The sequence below is a fragment of the Palaemon carinicauda genome, chromosome 14 (assembly GCF_036898095.1).
Source record: "Palaemon carinicauda isolate YSFRI2023 chromosome 14, ASM3689809v2, whole genome shotgun sequence".
Classification (NCBI taxonomy): domain Eukaryota; kingdom Metazoa; phylum Arthropoda; class Malacostraca; order Decapoda; family Palaemonidae; genus Palaemon; species Palaemon carinicauda.
The window spans coordinates 136,055,116-136,077,825 of NC_090738.1; the positions used below are offsets into that span (position 1 = coordinate 136,055,116).

The following is a 22,710-nucleotide window of genomic DNA, read 5'->3' on the forward strand; positions in this document are numbered from 1 at the left end:
ATTGGCCTTCCTAAATATCTCGATCAACTGGCACGAATCCAACTCACCGACATTCAAAGTTTATCAGGATTACCTGCTTATGGATACAACTAACATAAAGGTTTACAAATTGAAAAAAATACCCAATTAAATAACATTTAAAATAGTATATTTAATATGAGCTCTCACTCACATTGAGCACTGTCAAAGGGAATTAGCTCGATAGAAAACGGCGTGGCCACCGAACAAAATCTCAATCTCAAAAAGGATATAAATATTGTAATAATAAATCAAAGTTTATTCACTGTAGCAACTGTTCCCAGTCCCACTTCTTTACTCCTTCCACAGATACTTTAAAACTACATTCTATATGCCTCCACATCAGATAAAAACATTGCACATTAGACATCTTTTCCACTTGTAGAAAACTCATTTGATGTTAGGTGCAAATTAAATAAAAATTCTCAAGAATAAAAAACATTTAACTCAGTCTAGAGTGATATAGTAAATAATTATAAGCAATATGTGTTCTGCATGTAACCAAGCAAGAAAACGGATAACTTTATAACAAAAATTAAAAGCAGATCTTGTTCAAATTGAGGCTAAATCATCGTGGGAAAAATTGAGGTCGATATCAAAATTACTGGCTTTCACTATGTGCTACTGGCAAGCAGTTACACGATACTACTGGAAGATGTGAGAGGTGTAAACTATGCTGGCATTTATCGTTGCAAGGAAAAATTGCAATATATGAAATAATGTATTTTACTGGATCTCCTACACACGTAACAGTGACTATTTTGTATTTAAATCAAAAGCACTTTTGGTCCCTACTCTACCATTTAATAAAGTAAATACCTCGCTCGGATCCAATACACTGATTACCCTCCTCTTTATAAGTATCTATCAATGTTCTTTTTGTCAAAATTCTTCCACGCCTTACCACCATGGACTCGATTCAGGTAGGAGACAAAAAAACCCTGAAACATCAGCAACAGAATATCAAAAAACCATATTCACTCACAAAAACTTGTCCACCAGACAATTCACAGTTTCAAAGAACACATCTGGGATAGTTAAACATAAAAAAAAAAGCATGAATCCAAAAGTACTTCATTCTTTTATTTGTACCTCAATTATTAAACTAATGTCAGATGCCCCAAATTGCAAGTTAACGTGTCCTCGCATCAATTTAATGCGGACTCCTAACCTAAATTCTAATCTGGCTCTGAAACAGGGCACCTTTATGGATGGAAGAATGGCACACGGCCAACGAAGCATCATCGTTACCGCAACTCTTACATTAATGCGACGTAATCACAAGCGCAGGAAACTTCTGTACAAGAAAAATAAATTTCCTATTGTCCACCTGAACCTTACCAATGTTATGACTAGGTCTTGGCCAAATAAAATTGAATTGCAATCTGGATTGCCTAACATTGCCATAAACTGATCTAGCTTTGTAAAATGACACTACTAAATTGACCAGAATTCTCTACTGTTGTGAAAAATGAAGCACTAATGGACAGTACATAAATCTAATACCTTGAATAGAATATAAATATATCTAATAGTCTATTTCATTATGTGCCTCCTCCTCTTCTTCGAACTTCGTTCCGTTCTTTGCTCGTTCTTCTTCGTCCTTCATGGGGAAATTGTTGTAGTAAGTGTTGCCATACTCTGGATAATCTGCAAATTATAATATATTAAAACATGAAGTTTGTCAACTTTGCTCATTTTTACTTGTCTTAATATTACCCTACAGTATAATTTCTGGGCTCGACCTGAGTCGCTCCGTGAAATGCTCCTTAAAGCACCATTTCTAAGGCATAAATATTGCTAAATATACCACAGAAAAAAGGAATGCATGGAATGGCAGGAATTAACCAAGCTCGCTCACTCAATGAGTGTCGGTATAGTTACTGGGGCGTGATAGAACCACAACCATAGGTCCCTCACCAGTTAGACCTCTCCTTCATCAACATCCCCTACTACGACTATCCTCCCTTCACCCCTACCCAGCCCCCTACCTTCATTCCTCTTTAGCACCAGTGAAGATTCAGCATCTTAATATTACCCTACAGTATAATTTATCATAAGAATAAATAATTAAACTTCAGAATATTCGATATCCTGATTTACGTAGCTTTTTTTATATTTCTCACACTAGTTTTGCCTACCATTCTTAATTACAGTAAAGTATTACAGAAAAATTCTTAAATTATTACAGTATATTATTCAAGAAAAAACAGAAAATTTTCTATTTGCAGTATTCAGTACATACCATCTTCAGGCTCCTGTTTAATCTTGACAATTTCTTCACCCTCTTCACCTGGAACACGTTCCCTGCGTTCTCTGTCCCTTGAAAAAAGGTAAATTAATCATTTAAAATCAAGTATATACAAAGGCAACTAAATGACCCATTACCTTGGGTAACTTATCAAATAAATAATAAATTCAAACAGAACCAAATACCATTTGAAAATTAAACTCACCTGTCTCTACGGTGCTTCCTCTCTCGAGATCTGGACCTCCTTTTGCGATCTCTGGAACGAGATCTGTGACGCCTTCTCTCTCTTTCGTCACCTTCTTCAGGCGCTGTCGCCCCTCTCTCACGCGAGCGCGTTCTTCGACGTTTGCGATCTCGGCTGTTGGAGAAAACCAAAACAATTTAATGACCAATACATCAGTAAACAACATGGATTATTATTGACACCACGTGTATTAACCACTGGATAGACATGCCTCTTCCATAAATATTCAAAATATTCTATTTAATGCAAAAGACATCTTTTTAACATTGCATCATTTACGCAAGAATAATTATTATTTAAAAATACATTTCATGATATATTTATCATTCTTATTAAATGAATTCTAAAACTTAAAAGGAACATATATACCTTCGGGATCTTCTCCGTCTCTCTCTGGGCTCACGCTCCCTCTCCCTAGAGCGCGTACGTCTCCTTTCACGGTCACGTTCCCTTTCAGCTCGCTCTGGACGTTCACCACCACGCTCCCTTAAAGAGTGAAAGGATTCAAATGAATTATGGCTGATGTAATTGCACAGTTACTTGGAAAATTTCCCAACAGGAGAACATGTCTTTCAACTGTACAGTACTTTGAATAATGGGAATCAAAATTTCCAGTGAAACTTAACTTTCCAAAATTCCAGATAAAATCTAAATTCAAATATCACAAAGAAAGAAAAATATAACTAGTATGATATAGATACTAAGGTTATTGACCTAGTGAACATGTCTTTCAACTGTACAGTACTTTGAAAAATTGAAATAAAAATTTCCAGTGAAGCCAAATTTACAAAATTTCAGATAAAATTCAAATTCAAATATCACAAAGAAAAATATATCTAGTATGATATAGATACTAAGGTTATTGACTGATTCAGTTTCAGTTTAAGACGCCACACTGGCCGACGAGTGAAACAAGTCGCGAACTTACTCAACACGCTCTTCTTCTCGCCCACTTCCCCGTTTACGGTCATCCTCTCGGCCAGAATGTTTAATATTTACATCCGATCCACCGCGTCTGGTACCTCCCAATCCTCCTCCTATAATAAAAAAACAATTATCAGTTAGAGGAAAAGTAACCCAGAAATTTCTAAAGTTATCTAAATGCATCTTAGGGTAATTACTGAGAAAGTACTTTCTAGCATAAAGTGTTTGAGTAACGAATAACCACAACATACTTCATTCTTCTTAAGGAATTCTAGAAGCAGTGAATATTAGGGATTTTCCAAATTGATAAGGGATATAAGTCCTTATTTTGCATAACATCAAGCTACAATTTTCCTAAAACATTCCCAGTTGATAGCATCAAAATAAGAAAATATTTACATATGTTGTCACACTTCTAGGTTAAGCCATTCATACTTTTTACACAAGAAATATGAAAGGATTAGTTATGCCCGAAAACAGCTCAATTCCCTCAACACTGCAGTTAAACCAAATGAACTATGAACATGCAGACATACAGCAAGTCTATTTTTCTCTCAATGCACTTAATGGGAAAAAGACAACTCTATTACAATAAAACTTACACAATGAACAGTATGATAGTCAATGCTCGACAAGTTTCTCCAACATCATCAATAAAAGAAAAGCCTATTCACAAATTAATTGCTTGAATGCTAGGAGGATTAATACTGCTGATGCCCTGACTCAAAGTTCTTACCAGAACCCGTGAAGCAAGGTTTAAGCCAGGTTTACCAGTCAGACTGTCAGTTCTTGCAACGCCATTGACTAGTAAAAAAGGTCTTGGAACCAAAGTCATCTACGGAACTAGTGTTATTATTAACCATTTACCGTCTCTTTTATACATTGTTATCTATATGATACCTTTTGTGCAGAATTCTTAAAACGTTTTATGACTAGGTTTAAAAATTTTTAATTTTCAGAAAATAACAGAAAAAATCCATACACAAATCAATCACTCACTACTCTGGAAGATGGTTTAAATAGGATTCGATTGAGCCCATGATAACAGACAGCTACCTGCCTTTAGGGAAAAATCAGTAACAGTTGTGAGAATATCACAAGCTATACACACACACATACATATATAAAGGTACTTCCCCCACTTTTGGGGGTAGCCAACATCCAACAAATGAAATAAAAAAGGGGACCTCTCCTCTCTACCTTCCTCCCAGCCTGACAAGCTATGTTCAATGTAATCCATTGAGGGCTATAAAATAACAAATTTACCGTAGTTCAATATTCCAAGGAGTTTGTAACTGATTCACTAATAAGTTGAGCAACAAGTTTAACATTCATTTTTTTCAAATAAAGCAGCACAAAGAGGAGCTATCGCTAATACAAAGCCATCTATAAACAAAGATCTGAATAGAACCGACTTAGTTCCAGTACACTGTTGTAGATTAACTTGGGAATCGAGAACTATCAGTTAGACAGTCTTGACTGGTGAAGCCTGGCTTCACCTAATTCCGGTCAGGGCATCTCGAGTTATTTCTCCTCCAAGCTTGAAACAAACTCAGCAGCGTTTATCTAAATTTTAGTGCTACAATTTAATATAAAAATGAAGCAAACAGATTTAACACAAAGCATAACCGCTATGTTTTGCACTGTTTAGTCATACAGATGATAGACATTTACAAATCAAACTATTCACAGTAACATCTTACCTATGATGTTCCCATGCAGCAAAGAACAAAAAAAAAATCATGTTAGAAATGATCATGGCAAGTTGTGGTCATTTATATTCAGCTACAACTTCAGTTAAGAGTTTTTTCAGCAAGTATTCAGAATGGTTGCAAAAATATTCATCATTGTAAATTTATTTCTAGTTTAATACTTCGTTACGTATCTATAACCTTATTTCCATTTCATTAATAACCAATGTTACCTTGTTACCTTGAAGTGAACTTAGTAAACAGAGAACCAAACATATTTCAACCTATATCATTCCTGCTTTGATAATTTTACTAACTTTCATAAATGAAAGGGAGATGTAACAGCCACAACTCGCCTTATACCCTGTTACCCAATAATGAGCATTCTACCAAATGTTTACAAGTACATATAAGATACTTTAAGACACTTTGAATTAAGTCAAAAGGTTTATGATCATGAAAATGTCTAGTTGCAAAGGAAAAACAGATGTGTAATGAAGGTAACAAAGGGAAACTGGTATGTCCTTCATACATTACATAGATACCCTAACCTTATGATAAACTGTCAAATGCACTGCATACATTACATAGATACCCTAAGCTTATGATAATCTGTCAAATGTACTGCATACATTACAGTTCATAGAAATCCTAAGCTTATCATACAGCCAAATGCACTGCATACATTACATAGATATCCTAAGCTTGTGATAATCTGTCAAATGTACTGCATACATTACAGTTCATAGAAATCCTAAGCTTATCATACTGCCAAATGCACTGCATAAATTATATAGAAATCATAAGCTTGTGATAATCTGTCAAATGTACTACATACATTACATAGAAATCCTGATCCTGTGATAAAAATATCAAACGTACTGCATACATTATAAAAATCCGAAGCTTGTGATAAACTCAAATCTACTGCATAAATTACATAGAAACCCTACCCATTGCCACGCCAAGAGCCCCCTTTACTTTCTAGCAAGATGCGACGTCACTTACCTAACCTCCGAGGCAGCCACCCTTTCACAGTACGAGCACGCTCCACGTCGACGAGCACTCGCCGGTTATCTATCTTCTTGCCGTCAGCGTGCTTGTACGCAGCTGTTAAGAAAAGCACGGTATCAAAACGGGACAGTGACACGCCTTGGGTTATGTGTATAAAAACAGGAAAATTAATTAAAAAAAATAAACAAGAAACAAGAGACCAGTCCTGTGACCATCGTCGCCGTTCCCCTTGTAGACGAAGCCATCTTTTGGAGGGGGTTTTTAAACTCACCCCGCAATGGCAATCACCACTTAATTGCATATCAATAACTTAATTTTACAAATTATGTATACACAAAGAATGATATTAAGATGTGTGTGAAGGGAGAGAGAGGGGGACGGGAGATAGGAACGAGCTGGAGGAAGGAGGAAGAGGAGGAGGAGGAGGATGGGTTGAGGAAAACCAGAGGAAAACAAGGCTCAGGTTTAGGTTTTCTCCTGCTAGGCTTCAACTATACGCAAACCCCCAAAAATTCAAAATGAAAAGGCTTTCTCAAATGTAGCAGTTGTAGTGTCAAGTTTAGCAATTTTTTCTTAAAATTCTTCCCAAATATTCTGACTCTTTGATTTACTGCATATATCAAATGATAAAGAAACTGTGTTACCTGGGCATACCTTCTGTGTTACAGTAATCTAGGGCGCCCGATAGCAGAGGTGTCGGATGGGGAATTCCCGTGATTTCCATCTCGAAGGGCGTTGGAATACTTACCCAACTCACCCAAATTTATCAATTTACAAAACAAATTAAAATAAATGGATGACACCAAAAACAATCTATTGCATTACTGCATTTTACAATGGAATCTCTATACAACAGGACTTTGAGAAATAAAAAAAAAAAGTGGCAAAATTTAAACTGTTCCAAAGCCAAATCTGTGAATCTAGGGTAAAACTTCTTTGTCAAGAGAGAACAACCTAACATTCATACCTACCGCTCACTTACCCAAACCGCCTGTATAGAGTGGAAAACACCGCTCCCAAATCCCCTACCTTTGGAAGTATTATCATTTGCTTCTACGCTTCACTTACCAAAGCATTTCCAATGAAAAGGAAAATTCTACCCATGAATAACCTGTCTACAAATGTCATCAAGAACTACTTTTCCTCTCGTCGCTACGTCTAATAAACCAAAAAATAAATCTATTATGGGAAGCTTTTTATAGTTTCTTTTAAATGTAAAACTTTAAAAAGTCTGAAGGGATATTTACTATTAAATTTGAACTTAATGCAAATAACCATGAGTTTTACTCTACTCTTAGTGGTCTAAATTGCACTCCAAACAGGAAAGGGAGGGTTCTTTCAGCTTGATTAACTAGCCCTGAGCCCCTTAACTAACCTGACAAAAAAAAATATCAAGAAATTTTGATTTGTACAAACTTACCGCTCACCTACAAGCGAGAAATTTATCTTTATAAAAAAATAAAATACAAGTATAATATAACAAAATCTTCCCTATTTCAAGGTACAAAAAGTTAAAAAAAAAAAATTACTGTATTATCTAAGCCAACAGTACTGTACTTCCCTCGAAACATCAAATACCTGAATAGTTCTTCTCAAACCACCTTGTAAACCTTTGCAACTTTTTTTGCACAGACGTGTACCCGGTGACCCAGTCCAGGGCGTCTTCACGGGTCGCATTGCCTCAATAAAACCCTTTCCATCAACCCAGGAGCTCACAATTGCACTACTCTAAATCAAGTGTCAAAATCTCAAACATGCCCGAGACACACCACACCTTTCATTACTCCTACCCTCAGGCACTCGCAGCTTCAATCACACACGCACGCACGCTCAAACCACCTACTTTTAGGCTTTATTGACCAAGGATTGACTACTGTTAATGATCTTTCCTAAATCTTCTTACTGAACTTTATAGGAAATCACAGGCAATATAATTTTTCATTTAAATCTTGAACATAATCCAGCAAAAGCTGATTTCAAAACTTCAGATATTGAGATGCACTATCTTTTAAAAAAAGAGAAAACTATTTCAGTAATGGCAAAAGGATCTTTAAGTACGTTAAAATTTCTCTCTCAAAATCTGCAGGAGCCTTAGAAGCATCCAAGAATATAAGTATAACTGGTCAAAGCCTTAATCAAAAAGGTCAATCTGCCTGCTCCTGTGTTGGGCTTACCACACATACAAACCTAGAGCCGTGAGTGCTCATAGGTCGCGTGAGCATACAAGCCAGCACGGAAGATCGGCTGTACAGGGTGAACGAAACAAAATGCATTAGTGTGGGGCCTCCAAAGAGTATGTTTATCATAATATAGCAGAACAACTTTTTAAACCTGAAAAAAACACCGTGTTTCAGATAAAAAAAAAAATGCGAAGAACTGAACGCCCTCGACTTTTAGGACGTCAGAGTTGCCGAAATCTGACCGCCTGCTGAAAGGAGACTTTGAAAATTAGAGCAATAGAACGGCTATGAAGGTACACTTAAAGGGCAGCGGCGTTTCCATCGATGCAGGGAATTCTAGGAGAGTATAAAAGCGACGTTAATAACCAGAGAAGCACAATCAATATTTTGAAAGAGATCTTCCATTATTTTAAAACTCGCCAATCATCCTTTTTGTAAACTTTAGAGGTGCTGGAGATGGGGATCCTTAGAGAGAAAAGAAAATTTGTTTGAGTGCGACAACCACCTTGCGGCCAAAGAATTTGCTTGCAAATTATAAGTCAAAATTTTAAATATTACAATGAGGTATCAAAATTTTATCGAATTGAGAAAGCAGTCATACAAAGAACTTTAATAATCCTATCCTCTAGGATCGTTCATCACAAAATCCTCTTCCACAAATTAAAAGAACACAAGCAGCTCCAACAATTCCACCATTTTAATTTCATAATACAGAGCCACGAACGAATCAATTCGCCATGGATTGATACATGAAGAAAATGGTGTTGAATAACAGAGGTTACAGACACTAAAAACTTTATCTAAGGAAGAACAGCTTTTGTCACATGAGTGACAAACAAAGGCTATCTGAACCAAGAACAAATAGTAAATTTGGTGAAAAGGCTTTTAGCTACTGTGCGCCTAGACATTATAATAAACTGCCAACTGAAATGAAGGACCTAAAGGGAGCAATTGAATTTAAGAATTAACTAAAGACATTACTTTTCACAAAATATGATTTGGAAGATGCTACAATCAAAGAATTGTATAAGTTATAATGAAAATGTTTCGTTAAATGATTAATATGGACCCGCCCGAGAAGTAGTTCACTCGACTTCAGTGGAGGGTTGGATTTAAACCCAAAACAAGTAAACAAGTTAGTATGCTTTGCTTTCAACACTGAATAGCATTTCAGTTGAAAACCCCCGAGTCTCTAGCAAAATATTAGAACATGATCTACAGAAAACCTACATGACTAGTAACTAGAGTAACTAAATGAATTACGACAACTAATCAACCTTTTCAAATTTTGTTCTTTTCTTCTTGACATCTACTACTGAAAATATAACTTTTTTAGTAAACTAAAACTGATATAACAACTTTTTTGTCAAACTAAATAACTAATACTCATTCAAATCAATACAGTAAGGCCTCTGTATCTTAGTTAACCCAAATATTTGTAAAGATTTTTCTATAAAATTTCTATCCGACAGCTAACGATCTTCCGAACAGCAGATAAAAATTATGCGCCGCTACGACCAGTACAGTAAGGTACTAAGGTGATGATCACGCGATTCACAACTTCCCACTCATGCAGTATTTACGTTCCATTATCTGAAGAGTTAATACATAGATCAGGCTTCATCGGGCGAGCAGCTAGTTTAATCAAAGGCACCGCAGTGTTACATTTTCATGACATTGCAAATGCAGGAGCAAAACAACATCCTTGTCAAAATTGAACGTTAAAAAATGGAGGATCTTATGTCCATAAAGTATAATTTTTCTAACGTCCAGAGAGCATAAATTAACCCTTTTACCCCCAAAGGACATACTGGTACGTTTCACAAAACTCATCCCTTTACCCTCATGGACGTACCGGTACGTCCTTGCAAAAAAATGCTATAAATTTTTTTTTTTTCATATTTTTGATAATTTTTTGAGAAAATTCAGGCATATTCCAAGAGAATGAGACCAACCTGACCTCTCTATGATGAAAATTAAGGCTGTTAGAGCAATTTATAAAAAAATATACTGCAAAATGTGCTGGGGAAAAAATAACCCCTTGGGGGTTAAGGGTTGGAAATTTCCAAAGAGCCTGGGGGTAAAAGGGTTAAGGGGTTTTCTTAGTGATAACAAACATCATTCAACTATTTACAGCGACTAACAGAAATACACTGTGCTAGAGATAAAAAAAAACCATCTTTGAATATTAATTTTGATGTCTTTCTAAAAGATTTTTACTCTTGCAAATGTTTTTCAAAAAGTGACGTTGCAAACTTACACCAAAAATATAAAACGCCGAATGAATTTATCTATTTCCTCCAACAGAACAGCGATTCTAATATCATAAAGCAAAACCAATTATATATTCATGTAGTTATAATAATTGGCCGTTTAGTGATGCACAGAAGAAGAGAAATTTTTAGTATTTGTTGCAAAAAACTTTGAGAAGACACAGACTCACTTTGCCATCGTTTCTGTAACATATGCAAACATTAGGAAACTCTCCTTGGCTAAGTGAAAACTTGAAGTGAGCTCCTATTGGCCGACACAATATGGAGTGATGTACCCCATATATAGTCTCCTAAATATGAAGAAAAATATAGCTCTTACTGGCTACTTGCCCTCTTATGGGCTCTGATATATATTGCATCAACCCCTAAACCCATTTCTTCTCTCGCACACCAGCCACAACTCTCCTCAAAGGTAATATACGAGCTAATTTATTCAATCACTTTTATTTCCTGTAGTTGATAACCTTAGGAAATCAAACCGAGGCCCTTTGCATCAAAAGGCGTGGGAAGAGATGACGATGATGATGAATAAACTTATTCCTTTAATAAGAGTAATGATTTCAGCAAAGTTAGAAACGGCTGTATTAACTTCTAACAAGATGGCAGTGGTAGTTGGAGGGCAGCTCAAACTTTAACCTCAAACTTCAGACTTACAGGAAGGAAGTGTAATTCAAAGGGCTCCCCGGTTTGTATGATTAGGAAAACTAAAAATTTCAAAAATTGATATGTTCGTATACAAATAAAAACGAATACTTCTCTCCAACCGTTATCCCTACATCAAGGGGAATGAACGTCAACAGAAATGCTGCCCAACGGGAACAAGTATGTGAATATCAGCAGTTTGTAAAAAAAAACTGTCACACATTCAGGAAAAAACAAAATAACCTTGTCTTCTTTTAACATCCCTCCCATAGAACATTCTACCAGCACATTTGTTTAAATGCAAACATGATAAATTATAGCCAGTAATGACATCGAAAAGTATGTCTATACTGTCCGGAGGCCGAAATAAAAATGTGGGAGCTCGTTGACCTGTTGCATGGGTGGGCCTTAACCACTGCCCTCCTGCTATTACTAAACATTAAAAGTTTTAACGGACATTTCCCGCTTCATTGAAATCACAAATCAGAGGACGATGGTTTGACAGATCCTCAACTTACAAACTTTATAGGTTCCAAGAATTTGTGCATAAGTCAAATTATAAATTTTGGCTTAGGGTAGACCTAACCTAACTCCCATGCCTACAACTTTCAGCTGCTAAGTCAACAAATAGTCCCGTTTCATATAAATATCATGTTATTGCAAATGTCGTTTAGCTTGTATTAAATTATTTTGTCATTACAAAGTTGCAAAGTGTTGGGGGCAGTTAAGATAGTAGTAAAAAATAGAGGGTTGGGCATGAATGTAAAGAGAGTTCTATATGAGAAAGTGATTGTACTAACTGTGATGTATGGATCGGAGTTGTGGGGAATGAAAGTGATGGAGAGACAGGAATTGAATGTGTTTGAGATGAAGTGTCTAGGAGTATGGCTGGTGTATCTCGAGTAGATAGGGTTAGGAACGAAGTGGTGAGAGTGAGAACGGGTGTAAGAAATGAGTTAGCAGCTAGAGTGGATATGAATGTGTTGAGGTGGTTTGGCCATGTTGAGAGAATGGAAAATGGCTGTCTGCTAAAGAAGGTGATGAATGCAAGAGTTGATGGGAGAAATACAAGAGGAAGGCCAAGGTTTGGGTGGATGGATGGAGTGAAGGAAGCTCTGGGTGATAGGAGGATAGATGTGAGAGAAGTAAGAGAGCGTGCTAGAAATAGGAATGAATGGCGAGAGATTGTGACGCAGTTCTGGTAGGCCCTGCTGCTTCCTCCGGTGCCTTGGATGACCACGTAGGTAGCAGCAGTAGGGGATTCAGCATTATGAAGCTTTATCTGTGGTGGATAATGTTGGAGGGTGGGCTGTGCCACCCTAGCAGTACCAGCCGAACTCGGTTGAGTCCCTTGTCAGGCTGGGAATAATGTAGAGAGGAGACATCCCCTTTTTTGTTTCATTTGTTTGATGTCGGCTAGCCCCCAAAATTGGGGGAAGTGCCTTGGTATATGTATGTATGTATGTATGTATTAAATTATATTGTCATTTTAGTACTTCATTACTTTATTACAGTATATGAAATTTAGATACAAAATCTGAGACTTACGATTTCAGTTAAACGTGTTTGTATCTCCATATGTTTGTTCGTTAAAAGACATTCTGTTTTCACGTAGAAACAAATGCATATGTATAGGTGTTCGGAACACACAAAGCAAACTTCCTTTACTTCTATTGGGAAAATTTCATATAAGAAACTTGCATTTTGGGCTTGGAGACTGTCCCCTCAAAAAGGTTAAAATCATATACAGAGGTTTCACTGTATATATAAAAAGATCCTTTAAAAAGTTTCCATAAATATTTGCCAAAAAAATAACTTGGATACTTGCACCGACATTAATCATTTACTAGCACTATTCTAGTATATAGAATGAAGTGATTCTTTGGAGTCTCCTATAAAGATATGTCTAGATACTGTGATTTCAGAGCTGAGGTTATATCTAGCAGAAAGTGTATGAAACAACCGCTCTGCAACTCATAGTTCATGGTAAAATGAGGACGTGCTATAATACTAAGGACACGTGGGGTTTAATAGGGTGCTGATTTTAGGTTATAAAGATGCAAGAAAACAAGATACATGACCTTATAATTGCAAGAAGGATGAACAATACTGTCTACTATACCGACAAAAAAAAAATATCGACTAAAATTATTAATCCTTTTACCCCCAATGAACGTACTGGTACGTTTCACAAAACTCATCCCTTTACTCCCATGGACGTACAAGTACTGGTACGTCCTTGCAAAAAAGTGCTATTTACATTTTTTTTTTGCAAATTTTTGATAACTTTATTGGAAACTTCAAGCATTTTCCAAAAGAATGAGACCAACCTGACCTCTCTATGACGAAAATTAAGGCTGTTAGAGCATTTTAAAAAATATACATTGCAAAAAATGTGCTTGAAAAAAACAACGCCTGGGGGTTAAGGGTTGGAAAGTTCCAAATAGCTTGGGGGTAAAAGGGTTAAGTATCATAAAAGATTAACAAAAGAACACTCATTTTCTACTTGAATCCAAGACGACGCTGATATAAAGGACTGTAATTCTGTTAATGCATGTACAACATATATATATAAAGTACATTAACTAACTTACTATTAAAGAAAAGTAACAAAGGAAGCAAAAGATATCTAGCAGTCGCAAACGATGCATACAAAGATGCAAGACCAAGGATGACGTTCTTTACACGATGCGTACGACATGAGAGAGTAAACATATTGGTAAAAGTCAATTAATCCAAATAGTTAACACCAGATTTTCTACGCGATAGCAGCAAGTCAATTGCCTATTGAAACTAGATCATACAAAATCTCTCAAAGCAAGATTCAGGACATCAGCCATTCCAATGATTTTTTAATCTGACAGCAATGGAAAAAGCGACTTTTTAAACAAGGGCTGAAAATCGGAACAAGAAAGTCAAAAGAGCTGGACAGATGGGAGGGAAGAGAGCTCTTGGAAACAGGCAAATTGTAACAGAGGGAAACACATTTAGAGAATAGGGATTGTCTATCAAGTATGTATTCTAGGCTTCAACCTCAAAGGAAATATGGTAAAAAAACAATAAACAAATCTCTCCAATGACTGGAAAGAGCTAAAAATTATCCTAACCAAATGAGGAATTGGGAATAACCCTTATTTGAAACTTCATCAATAGACAAATTCTTTACGTTTCATCTTGCCTCCCAAATTCCTCCAAGAGAGCTAAGCAAGCTAATACCTTTGGCCACCTGGTGGCTGTTTAAGGAAATTACCAACCACCACCGAAATCTGAAGTATATAACGTACAGCAGTGACATTCTTGACTTCCCTTTTAAAGAAAAATCTGATAATTATATTAATGGTTCTTCAGTAGATGTTCTACAGCAGCAAGGAAACTGTTTACAAATAATTTTCTTTGACTGGGGAGAAAAACATTCTTAGAGTAACGTGTGGCATAGAAGATGAGAAATTAAAGAACAGGTTGACATATAAAGTACACCCATCCCTCGTGTGTGAAAGAGTGAGTTCAGAAATACACACGGCACACAGAAGTATTTAGAGTAAATAAGAAGAAATATTGCAAGCTAACCCAAACTCTACCAAAACAAACTTGCTTTTGAAGGAGCTCATTTCTAAGCACTTGAATACATTCTAATGATGTCCGATGATAACCACAAAAACTATCAATTGCAAATGCAAGAAAGCATCAGTTCGCTAACTTAATATTTCCTAAATAAGTGCGTAAGGAAAACTGCAATCAGTTATCCCCTTAGATAACTTGTCTTTTACTTACAATATAATGTTTTCAGATACCAAAACAATCAACACTCAGAAGCCTTCTTAAAAAGTTGTTTCTCAATAAACAAAGCTAACCATACATTAAAAAAAATAATGTTATTCTGACACCTTAAAATGTTGTTTCTCAATAAACAAATCTAACTATAGATTAAAAAAAGATAAAGATTTTATTCTGACACCTTAAAAGGGTCAGTTTTTCAATAAACAAATCTAACTATAGATTAAAAAAAAGATAGGAAAGATTTTATTCTACACCTTAAAAGGTTGTTTCTCAATAAACGAAGCTAACCATAGATTAAAAAAAGATAAAAGATTTTATTCTACACCTTAAAAGGTTGTTTCTCAATAGCAAAACTAACTATAGATTAAAAAAAGATAAAAATGTTATTCTGAAGCCTTCATAGGTTGTTTCTCAAAAAACGAAGTTAACCGAAGACTAAAAACAAAATGTGTTATTTTCTCCACATAGCTTCCTATTCAATAGTTGGTTTCTTAGTATACTGTATCTACAGACTCTCTTACACTTTCTCTGAAAGGAAGGTAATAAAAAAACGCCAGGTAAAAGACCGAGTAACATAATTTCAAACCAACATGTCAAGAAAACAATTCAACTGAAAGAACTATAGAATCCTACCACCCATGATAGATTTTGAACACTTAAATACTTTTTATAAATTATGGTGAAATGAATTGCTAGTACAGTTGGTTCCATTATTTCAAGTGCACTTCACAGAAAGCTAAGGAGACATCTCACAGCTGTGCATTGTAGCAGATAACGCTGTTTAGCAAAAGATGAACTGTTGGCAACGCTGCCTGTTAACCCTTTTACCCCCAACTCTTAACCCCCAAGGGGTTATTTTTTCCCCAGCACATTTTGCAGTATATTTTTTTCAAATTGCTCTAACAGCCTTAATTTTTGTCATAGAGAGGTCAGGTTGGTCTCATTCTCTTGGAAAATGCCTGAATTTTCTCAAAAAAATTATCAAAAATATGAAAAAAAAAATTTTTAAAGCATTTTTTTGCAAGGACGTACCGGTACGTTCATGGGGGTAAAGGGATGAGTTTTGTGAAACGTACCAATACGTCCTTTGGGGGTAAAAGGGTTAAACAACGTTGATCAAAGGCGCTTTTATTAATTTTACGACATGCTGTTAAGCAAATATTTTTCTATACAACACTTCATAAAATTAATAAAATGCTTTTGCCCACATGTTTACAAGCTTAGCAACTCTGTCTTACAGGTAGCATTGACAATAGTTTCATTTGCTTAATAGAGAATTACCTACTACAATGTAAAGCTGTCAGAAGTCTCCTTAGTTCCAGTAAAGTGTACCAGAATTAATAAAAGCCACATATAAGTGTACCAGAATTAATAAAAGCCAGCTATATAAAAGTTAAGTCTAACTCAACAATGGGAACTATATAAATTTATTCTTGAGGAATAAATATCGATACATTCTAATTAGGCCACATAAATCCTATTCCATTTCAACGCTGCTCAACATCTTCAATTCGGAATGAGATGTATTAAACTAAGGACATACAGCCCTGTGCTGTTGAAGCCATTCTACTAAAACAATTGCTCCTGACAAAAACATAAAATCTACGAAATCTACCAAATCAAACAATTGCTCCTTACAAAAACATAAAAGCTACGAAAATTAAAAGTAAAAACAATTGCTCCTGACAAAAACATAAAATCTACGAAAATTAAAAGTAAAAGAACAGAAAGAAAACACACTTGAACCCTATCAATGAGGGATGGGTGTACCACACTTAAATCCTCTATCCGAAAAACTGTGCTCATGTATATGAAATGACCACTAAGAAATTGCTTGTGACAAGTGTTAATCTACAGAGAGCTAATATAGTCATTGGGAGCTGACCGAGACTACTAAATTTTGCACTATAAACTGATGTTAGTTACTATAATAACCAAGACAAACTTTCTTTTAACCGAAGATGATAATGTGATACTATAGTCAATTTTTTTTAATGAGGCGCATTTGCATCGACTCGCAGGGGTGCCCTTTTAGCTCGGAAACGTTTCCTGCTCACTGATTAGTTGGACATGATAATTCTAACCAATCAGCGATGAGGAAACTTTTCCGAGCTAAAAGGGAACCTCTGCGAGTCGGTGCAAATCTGCTTCGATAAAAAAAATTGAGTATAGTCGAGCAGTCTATTAATCATTAGTTCTTGCTACAGTAGAATAGACCTTTACCTAAACGCTTCACAAACCCGATGATGTAACTATAAAAACAGCTGATCAATATATGTGAACTGTGCTTAACAATGAAGAATCTTTCAGACATATTTCATAACCCCTTTTTCTAATATCAAAAACTTTTCTCACACTTCAAATTATAATTCAAATATTTCTAAATGATGATTTAATCTTATGGACCCCATTTTTGTCTTACTCACACTTGTTTGGCAGATGGGTAAAACTTAACTAAACAAGGGACGAAACATTTTTGAATGATCACTTGAACTATTTCAAGACGGTGTACTGGACCGAGTTTCACATGAGCTTTTTATCATCTATCATTTATAGTTTATTTGTTCCTACTCTATTTCCTTTCTGCACTGGGCTACTTTTCCAGTTGGAGTCCTGGGGCTTATAGCATTCTACTTTTCCTATCGGGTTGTAGCTTGGCTAGTACATAACTAACAGCAGTTTATAGAAAATATGCAAAATGATGTAAAATCATTAAATTAAAATGCTGTTCAAGAATGAAGTTCAGATCCCAAAGCTATGAAACTAAGGAATACATAAACTGTATATATATACATATATGCCACTCATTAACACCTGCCACATGAATCGACAAAATTTCTTTCAGATTGCCAATTAAAAAAGTTGTCTAAGTATAGAACAGAAAAGGTGCAACCGCGTTCCTATCAACTTTGAAAAGTTCACACAGTTCTAAACGTAATCAGAAAATGCTCATAATGATTCTTACGTTTCGATTATACTTCAAAGAAATATAAAGGTGTCCGATTTGAAAATTTAACCATCATCGGTGTGGACCAATGAAAAGCAAGACTTGGGACTCATACAACTTCAACCCAATCTTCAAGCTGTGCAAAACAACATGACCTATAGTCCATTTCTTTTATCGAGGCAGATATGCACCGACTCGCCGCGGTGCCCTTTAAGCTCGGAAAAGTTTCCTGATCGCTGATTGGTTAGAATTATCTCGTCCAACCAATCAGCGATCAGGGAACTTTTCCGAGCTAAAAGGGCACCGCTGCGAGTCGGTGCAAATTTGCATCGCTAAAAGAAATTGACTATAGATGATCTTACTTTATTAATTTACACAATATAATGACGGCCTCATTTGCCAATCAAAAATGATGGAAATGGCATAAATGCTTTATTCCCAAAATCCCACTTGACCAGAATACTAAAAAATTATGTGATTTGAAGAAAACTCTTCTTATTTGAAAGAAATTTTAAGAGAAAACAGATTGAAGGTATACTTAGTTAAGCGACCTAAGATTTTTCACGCATGAAAAGTAATGAAAGCGCAATATTTATTTACTTTGAAAATAGTTAATAGTTTACTCTGTACAAATCATATGAGCATTTTACGATTACAATGCGAACTTCTCTGATTCAGTTCAACCTAAATTCATCCACAAGTGTACGTTGGCAACTTATGCTTAACGATTAAAAGTTATACAAGACATGCCACAAGTCCTTGAACTGTTATATGTGGCATAAATTACAGACTCATGTTTCTTTTCTGACTTTGCATGAACAGTTTCACAAATAAGTTTAAATGCATGCACAAAGACAAAACAACTGACCACAAATTAAGGATGAATTATACGCAAAGCACAAGGAAACTGGAGTTGGAGGACTGAGGATGGCAACCAATTCTCGCAGTTAACAAGATTGAATACAGAGACTAAACAAGAAAATAAATGTTCCAGACAGGTAAAGACTGAAGAGGGGTATGCTGGAGTAATTCTCTGGGATAATGTGGGAGGGTGGGCTGTGGCACCCTAGCAGTACCAGCTGAACTCGGTTGAGTCCCTGATTAGGCTGAAGGAACATAGAAAGTAGAGGTCCCCTTTTTGTTTTGTTTCATTGTTGGTGTCGGCTACCCCGCAAAATTGGGGGAAGTGCTTTGGTATATGTATGTACGTATGTATTTCTACCGTACGTAAGAATAAATAAGCAACCCAGAGTATTAAACGCAACTTTTAAGTGTGTCTGACAGTGTATAGACAGAAGAGACGGGTACACACGAGATTGTTTTGTGATGGTCTTTTAAAAAATATGTATTCGCTACAGTTTGAGTGTATAGAAGAAAGAGAAATATGCACGAGATTGATTCTTTTATACATACAATATTGACAGGCCATTTCAAAATAATCTTGCATTTCCTAATAACCTTAAATATTACTTTCCCTGGTTAAAAACCATCTTTCTGTGAAAATTTAAAAATGTTTATGACTTGTAGCAACAACAAATTTAAACTTTAACTCTATGGGTTCATCATAATACTTTCATAACCAAGAATATAAAAGCTTAAACATATTTAAATTTCCAACTTTGAAAAAGACACATTATTCATTCAAAGCATAGAGGTGGAGAATCACCGACGAATTGCCCGACTCGAACACCAAATACAAACACTTTAATAAATCATTCATAGAAAGCACTGGCTGTGTCAAAGAGCAGCTTTAGCAGTTTCTCGTGATACAGAGAGAACCGTTGTCGTAACTGGTTCTTCAAATTACAATAATATTAACCACAGAAACTTTAAGACCAAAAACTTACCTGATCATGGAGCTGATTATTGCAGCCCAACTCAACACTTTTCTCTTGTCCATCGTCAAATGGACTTCTTAGCAAAACAGGGGACCATCTTTACAATATTCTATTAAATGACTTATAATGTTAGGTTCTACAGTCTAATGAACCAAGAGATAATCAAAAAGTTCATATGTGATAATTCTGTGTAGATTGAAACAGCATACATGTCTATGTAGAGAAAATTTGCTATATTTTACAAAAGTCACGTCCTGGAGCAATCTTCCTTCGCTGGGCTTGGTAATCCCAGTGGCCAATGCTTCTTGCTACTTAAATGAAATGCATTTAAATGGAAAGAAACTGAATCAGAGATGTTCACCCACAGTGACTACTAAGAATTATTTTTGCAGGTTATACAATGCTTCTGGTGTTGTATTGCAACCTACGACAGGACAACTATGACCACAGAGAGGGTACAACTGACGGTGGCAGCGCTCACCGAGCTGTCCTGCCAAAAAGTAAAAAGAAACACCAAATGATCTGCAAGATTTACCAATGCAATACATCAGTTTAGTGAATGGTATAAAAAGTCATTGACATGAATGAATGCTCAACGAGCAGGGTACTCACAGTGCATGTCTCGCTCGTGTTCGTACTCGATAAATGCGTATCCTCGGGGCTTGCCGGTCTTAACGTTGTGAGTCAAGACAATCTGAAAACGTATGATTGGATCAATTACAGAATAACTATATCAAAAGTCCTCTCATAGGTCATTTAATAAGATAAAATAGTAAAGAAAGTCTTTATCCCTTTTTCCCCCAAAGGACGTACTGGTACGTTTCACAAAACCCATCCCTTTACCCCCATGGACGTACCGGTACGTCCTTGCAAAAAAATGCTATAAAAAATTTTTTTTTCATATTTTTGATAATTTTTTGAGAAAATTCAGGCATTTTCCAAGAGAATGAGACCAACCTGACACCTCTATGACTAAAATTAAGGCTGTTAGAGCAATTTAAAAAAAATATACTACAGAATGTGCTGGGGAAAAAATAACCCCTTGGGGGTTAAGGGTTGGAAATTTCCAAATAGCCTGGGGGTTAAAGGGTTAATAAGATAAAATAGTACAGAAAGTCTTCAACATACAAAATCAATAGCTTCTAAGTTGTTTGCAAGTAGTTTTTTGATAAATTTTGGTCTAAGGTAGACTTCACCAAACATATGCCAAGGATTTTCAGTTGAAAAAGTCATCATATAGTCCTGTTTTATATTGCAAATGTTATCTTACTTACTGCATTAAATATATTTTATAATATTTCATTACAAACTTTTGCTATATCTGACATATATGACTTCAGTTGGATCTGTGTTTGTACCTCCAAATGTTTTAAAGATGGGGACCTTCCATTTCAAAATTATCAACAAGACCATATATCGCTCGCTTGCGACAACAACGTCATAACTCAAAAAAATTTATTTTTGAGTTATCCATATAGACATATTCATCTTCAAATGCTGATTTTTTTGGCAAAAGTCTCATAATTGTAGCTAAAAAAAATTGATCGCTGGGGACGCTAAATGTCCCAACGACATAACATAATATGAGTGTTTTAATTGATTAAAATGGCTCTCCTGAAAAAATAGCTATTTTTGAGTTATGACGACGTCGCAAACGAGCGATATATTAACCCTTTTACCCCCAGGCTCTTTGGAAATTTCCAACCCTTAACCTCCAGGTGTTTTTTTTTTCAAGCACATTTTGCAAAATATATTTTTTAAATTGCTCTAACAGCATTAATGTTCGTCATAGAGAGGTCAGGTTGGTCTCATTCTTTTGGAAAATGCCTGAATTTTCTGAAAAAATTATCAAAAATATGAAAAAAAAAAATTTTATAGCATTTTTTTGCAAGGACGTACCGGTACGTCCATGGGGGTAAAGGGATGGCTTTTGTGAAACGTACCAGTACGTCCTTTGGGGGTAAAAGGGTTAAGTGTAAATTACAAACACAGTAGTCTAGATATATTCACTCACTGCCCCATACAGGCAAAAATACTTCCCCACTCACCTTTTTAATCGGTCCGTAAATTTCGAACTCTCTCCGTAACTTAGACTCCGAGGTATCGTAATTTATTCTCGATACAAATAGCGTTTTGTAAGGATCGCCGGTGCCCTGTTCGTTATTGTGCGGGTCCCAGAGAGCAATTTCTTGCTCCAATTTATATTGCATTTGTTCAGCTTTTTCCCTACGTTTCCTCAACAGTCTCTCTTCTCGTGTCTCGACTCTAGTTGGGGGAGGAGTGTCTTTAGGGTCCTGAAAATAAGTATGATTGGATGAATAAATTTCAGTAATAGTTATCAATTCAAATAGGTTATTTCAGTGCTGAAATGCAACTGGGGAAAACTATTTAGTTGCATTAAGAAGTTGAAATCAAAATATGTTGGACAGTAACATGGAATGAAAGTAAGCAGGAATGGGAGCAAGCTATTATGTTTAAAATTAGGTGCAGCTTGGGGTCGAAGGGAAGTGCCAAGACCTTACTGTAATGCCTAAAGTGCACTTGATTATTCTATTTCTAATACCAAAGGAACTATGAAATTTTTACACAACCACTTAGTGCTCCCATCATAAATAAAGTATTAAAAGTGTTCCAAGCTGTGCACCTTACGATTATTATGTACAGATCAACATTACTGCCAGAATCAAAATGCTGAGAGAGGATTAAATACTGGATAATGATATCAAATTGATCTGACCTTACAATTTTTACGTTCAGATCGACATTACTGCCATATCAAAATGCTTAGAGGAGGATTAAATACAGGATAATGCTATCAAATTGATCTGACCTTACAATTTTTACATTCAGATCGACATTACTGCCTTACCAAAATGCTTACAGGAGGATTAAATACAGGATAATGACATCA

The 22,710-nt window shown here is 35.7% G+C and overlaps 1 protein-coding gene across 2 annotated transcripts in view; it reads right to left on the bottom strand.

Annotated features, from left to right (window-relative positions):
• Positions 1–262: 262 nt before the first annotated feature.
• snRNP-U1-70K (small ribonucleoprotein particle U1 subunit 70K) overlaps positions 263–22,710 on the bottom strand; it is a 28,180-nt gene continuing 5,732 nt past the window's right edge. Inside the window, exons 3-10 of one of the 2 annotated variants that reach the window (XM_068387442.1) lie at positions 21,848–22,093; positions 20,412–20,493; positions 6,137–6,238; positions 3,442–3,550; positions 2,883–2,999; positions 2,475–2,627; positions 2,264–2,334; positions 263–1,668 (exon numbers count right to left, since the gene is read on the bottom strand). In XM_068387442.1, the coding sequence (XP_068243543.1) occupies positions 1,547–1,668; positions 2,264–2,334; positions 2,475–2,627; positions 2,883–2,999; positions 3,442–3,550; positions 6,137–6,238; positions 20,412–20,493; positions 21,848–22,093 (1,002 nt within the window). In that variant the 3' untranslated portion in view covers positions 263–1,546. Of the gene's footprint in view, positions 1,669–2,263; positions 2,341–2,474; positions 2,628–2,882; positions 3,000–3,441; positions 3,551–6,136; positions 6,239–20,411; positions 20,494–21,847; positions 22,094–22,710 lie in introns of both variants that reach the window. The other variant, XM_068387441.1, reaches the window with a different exon arrangement.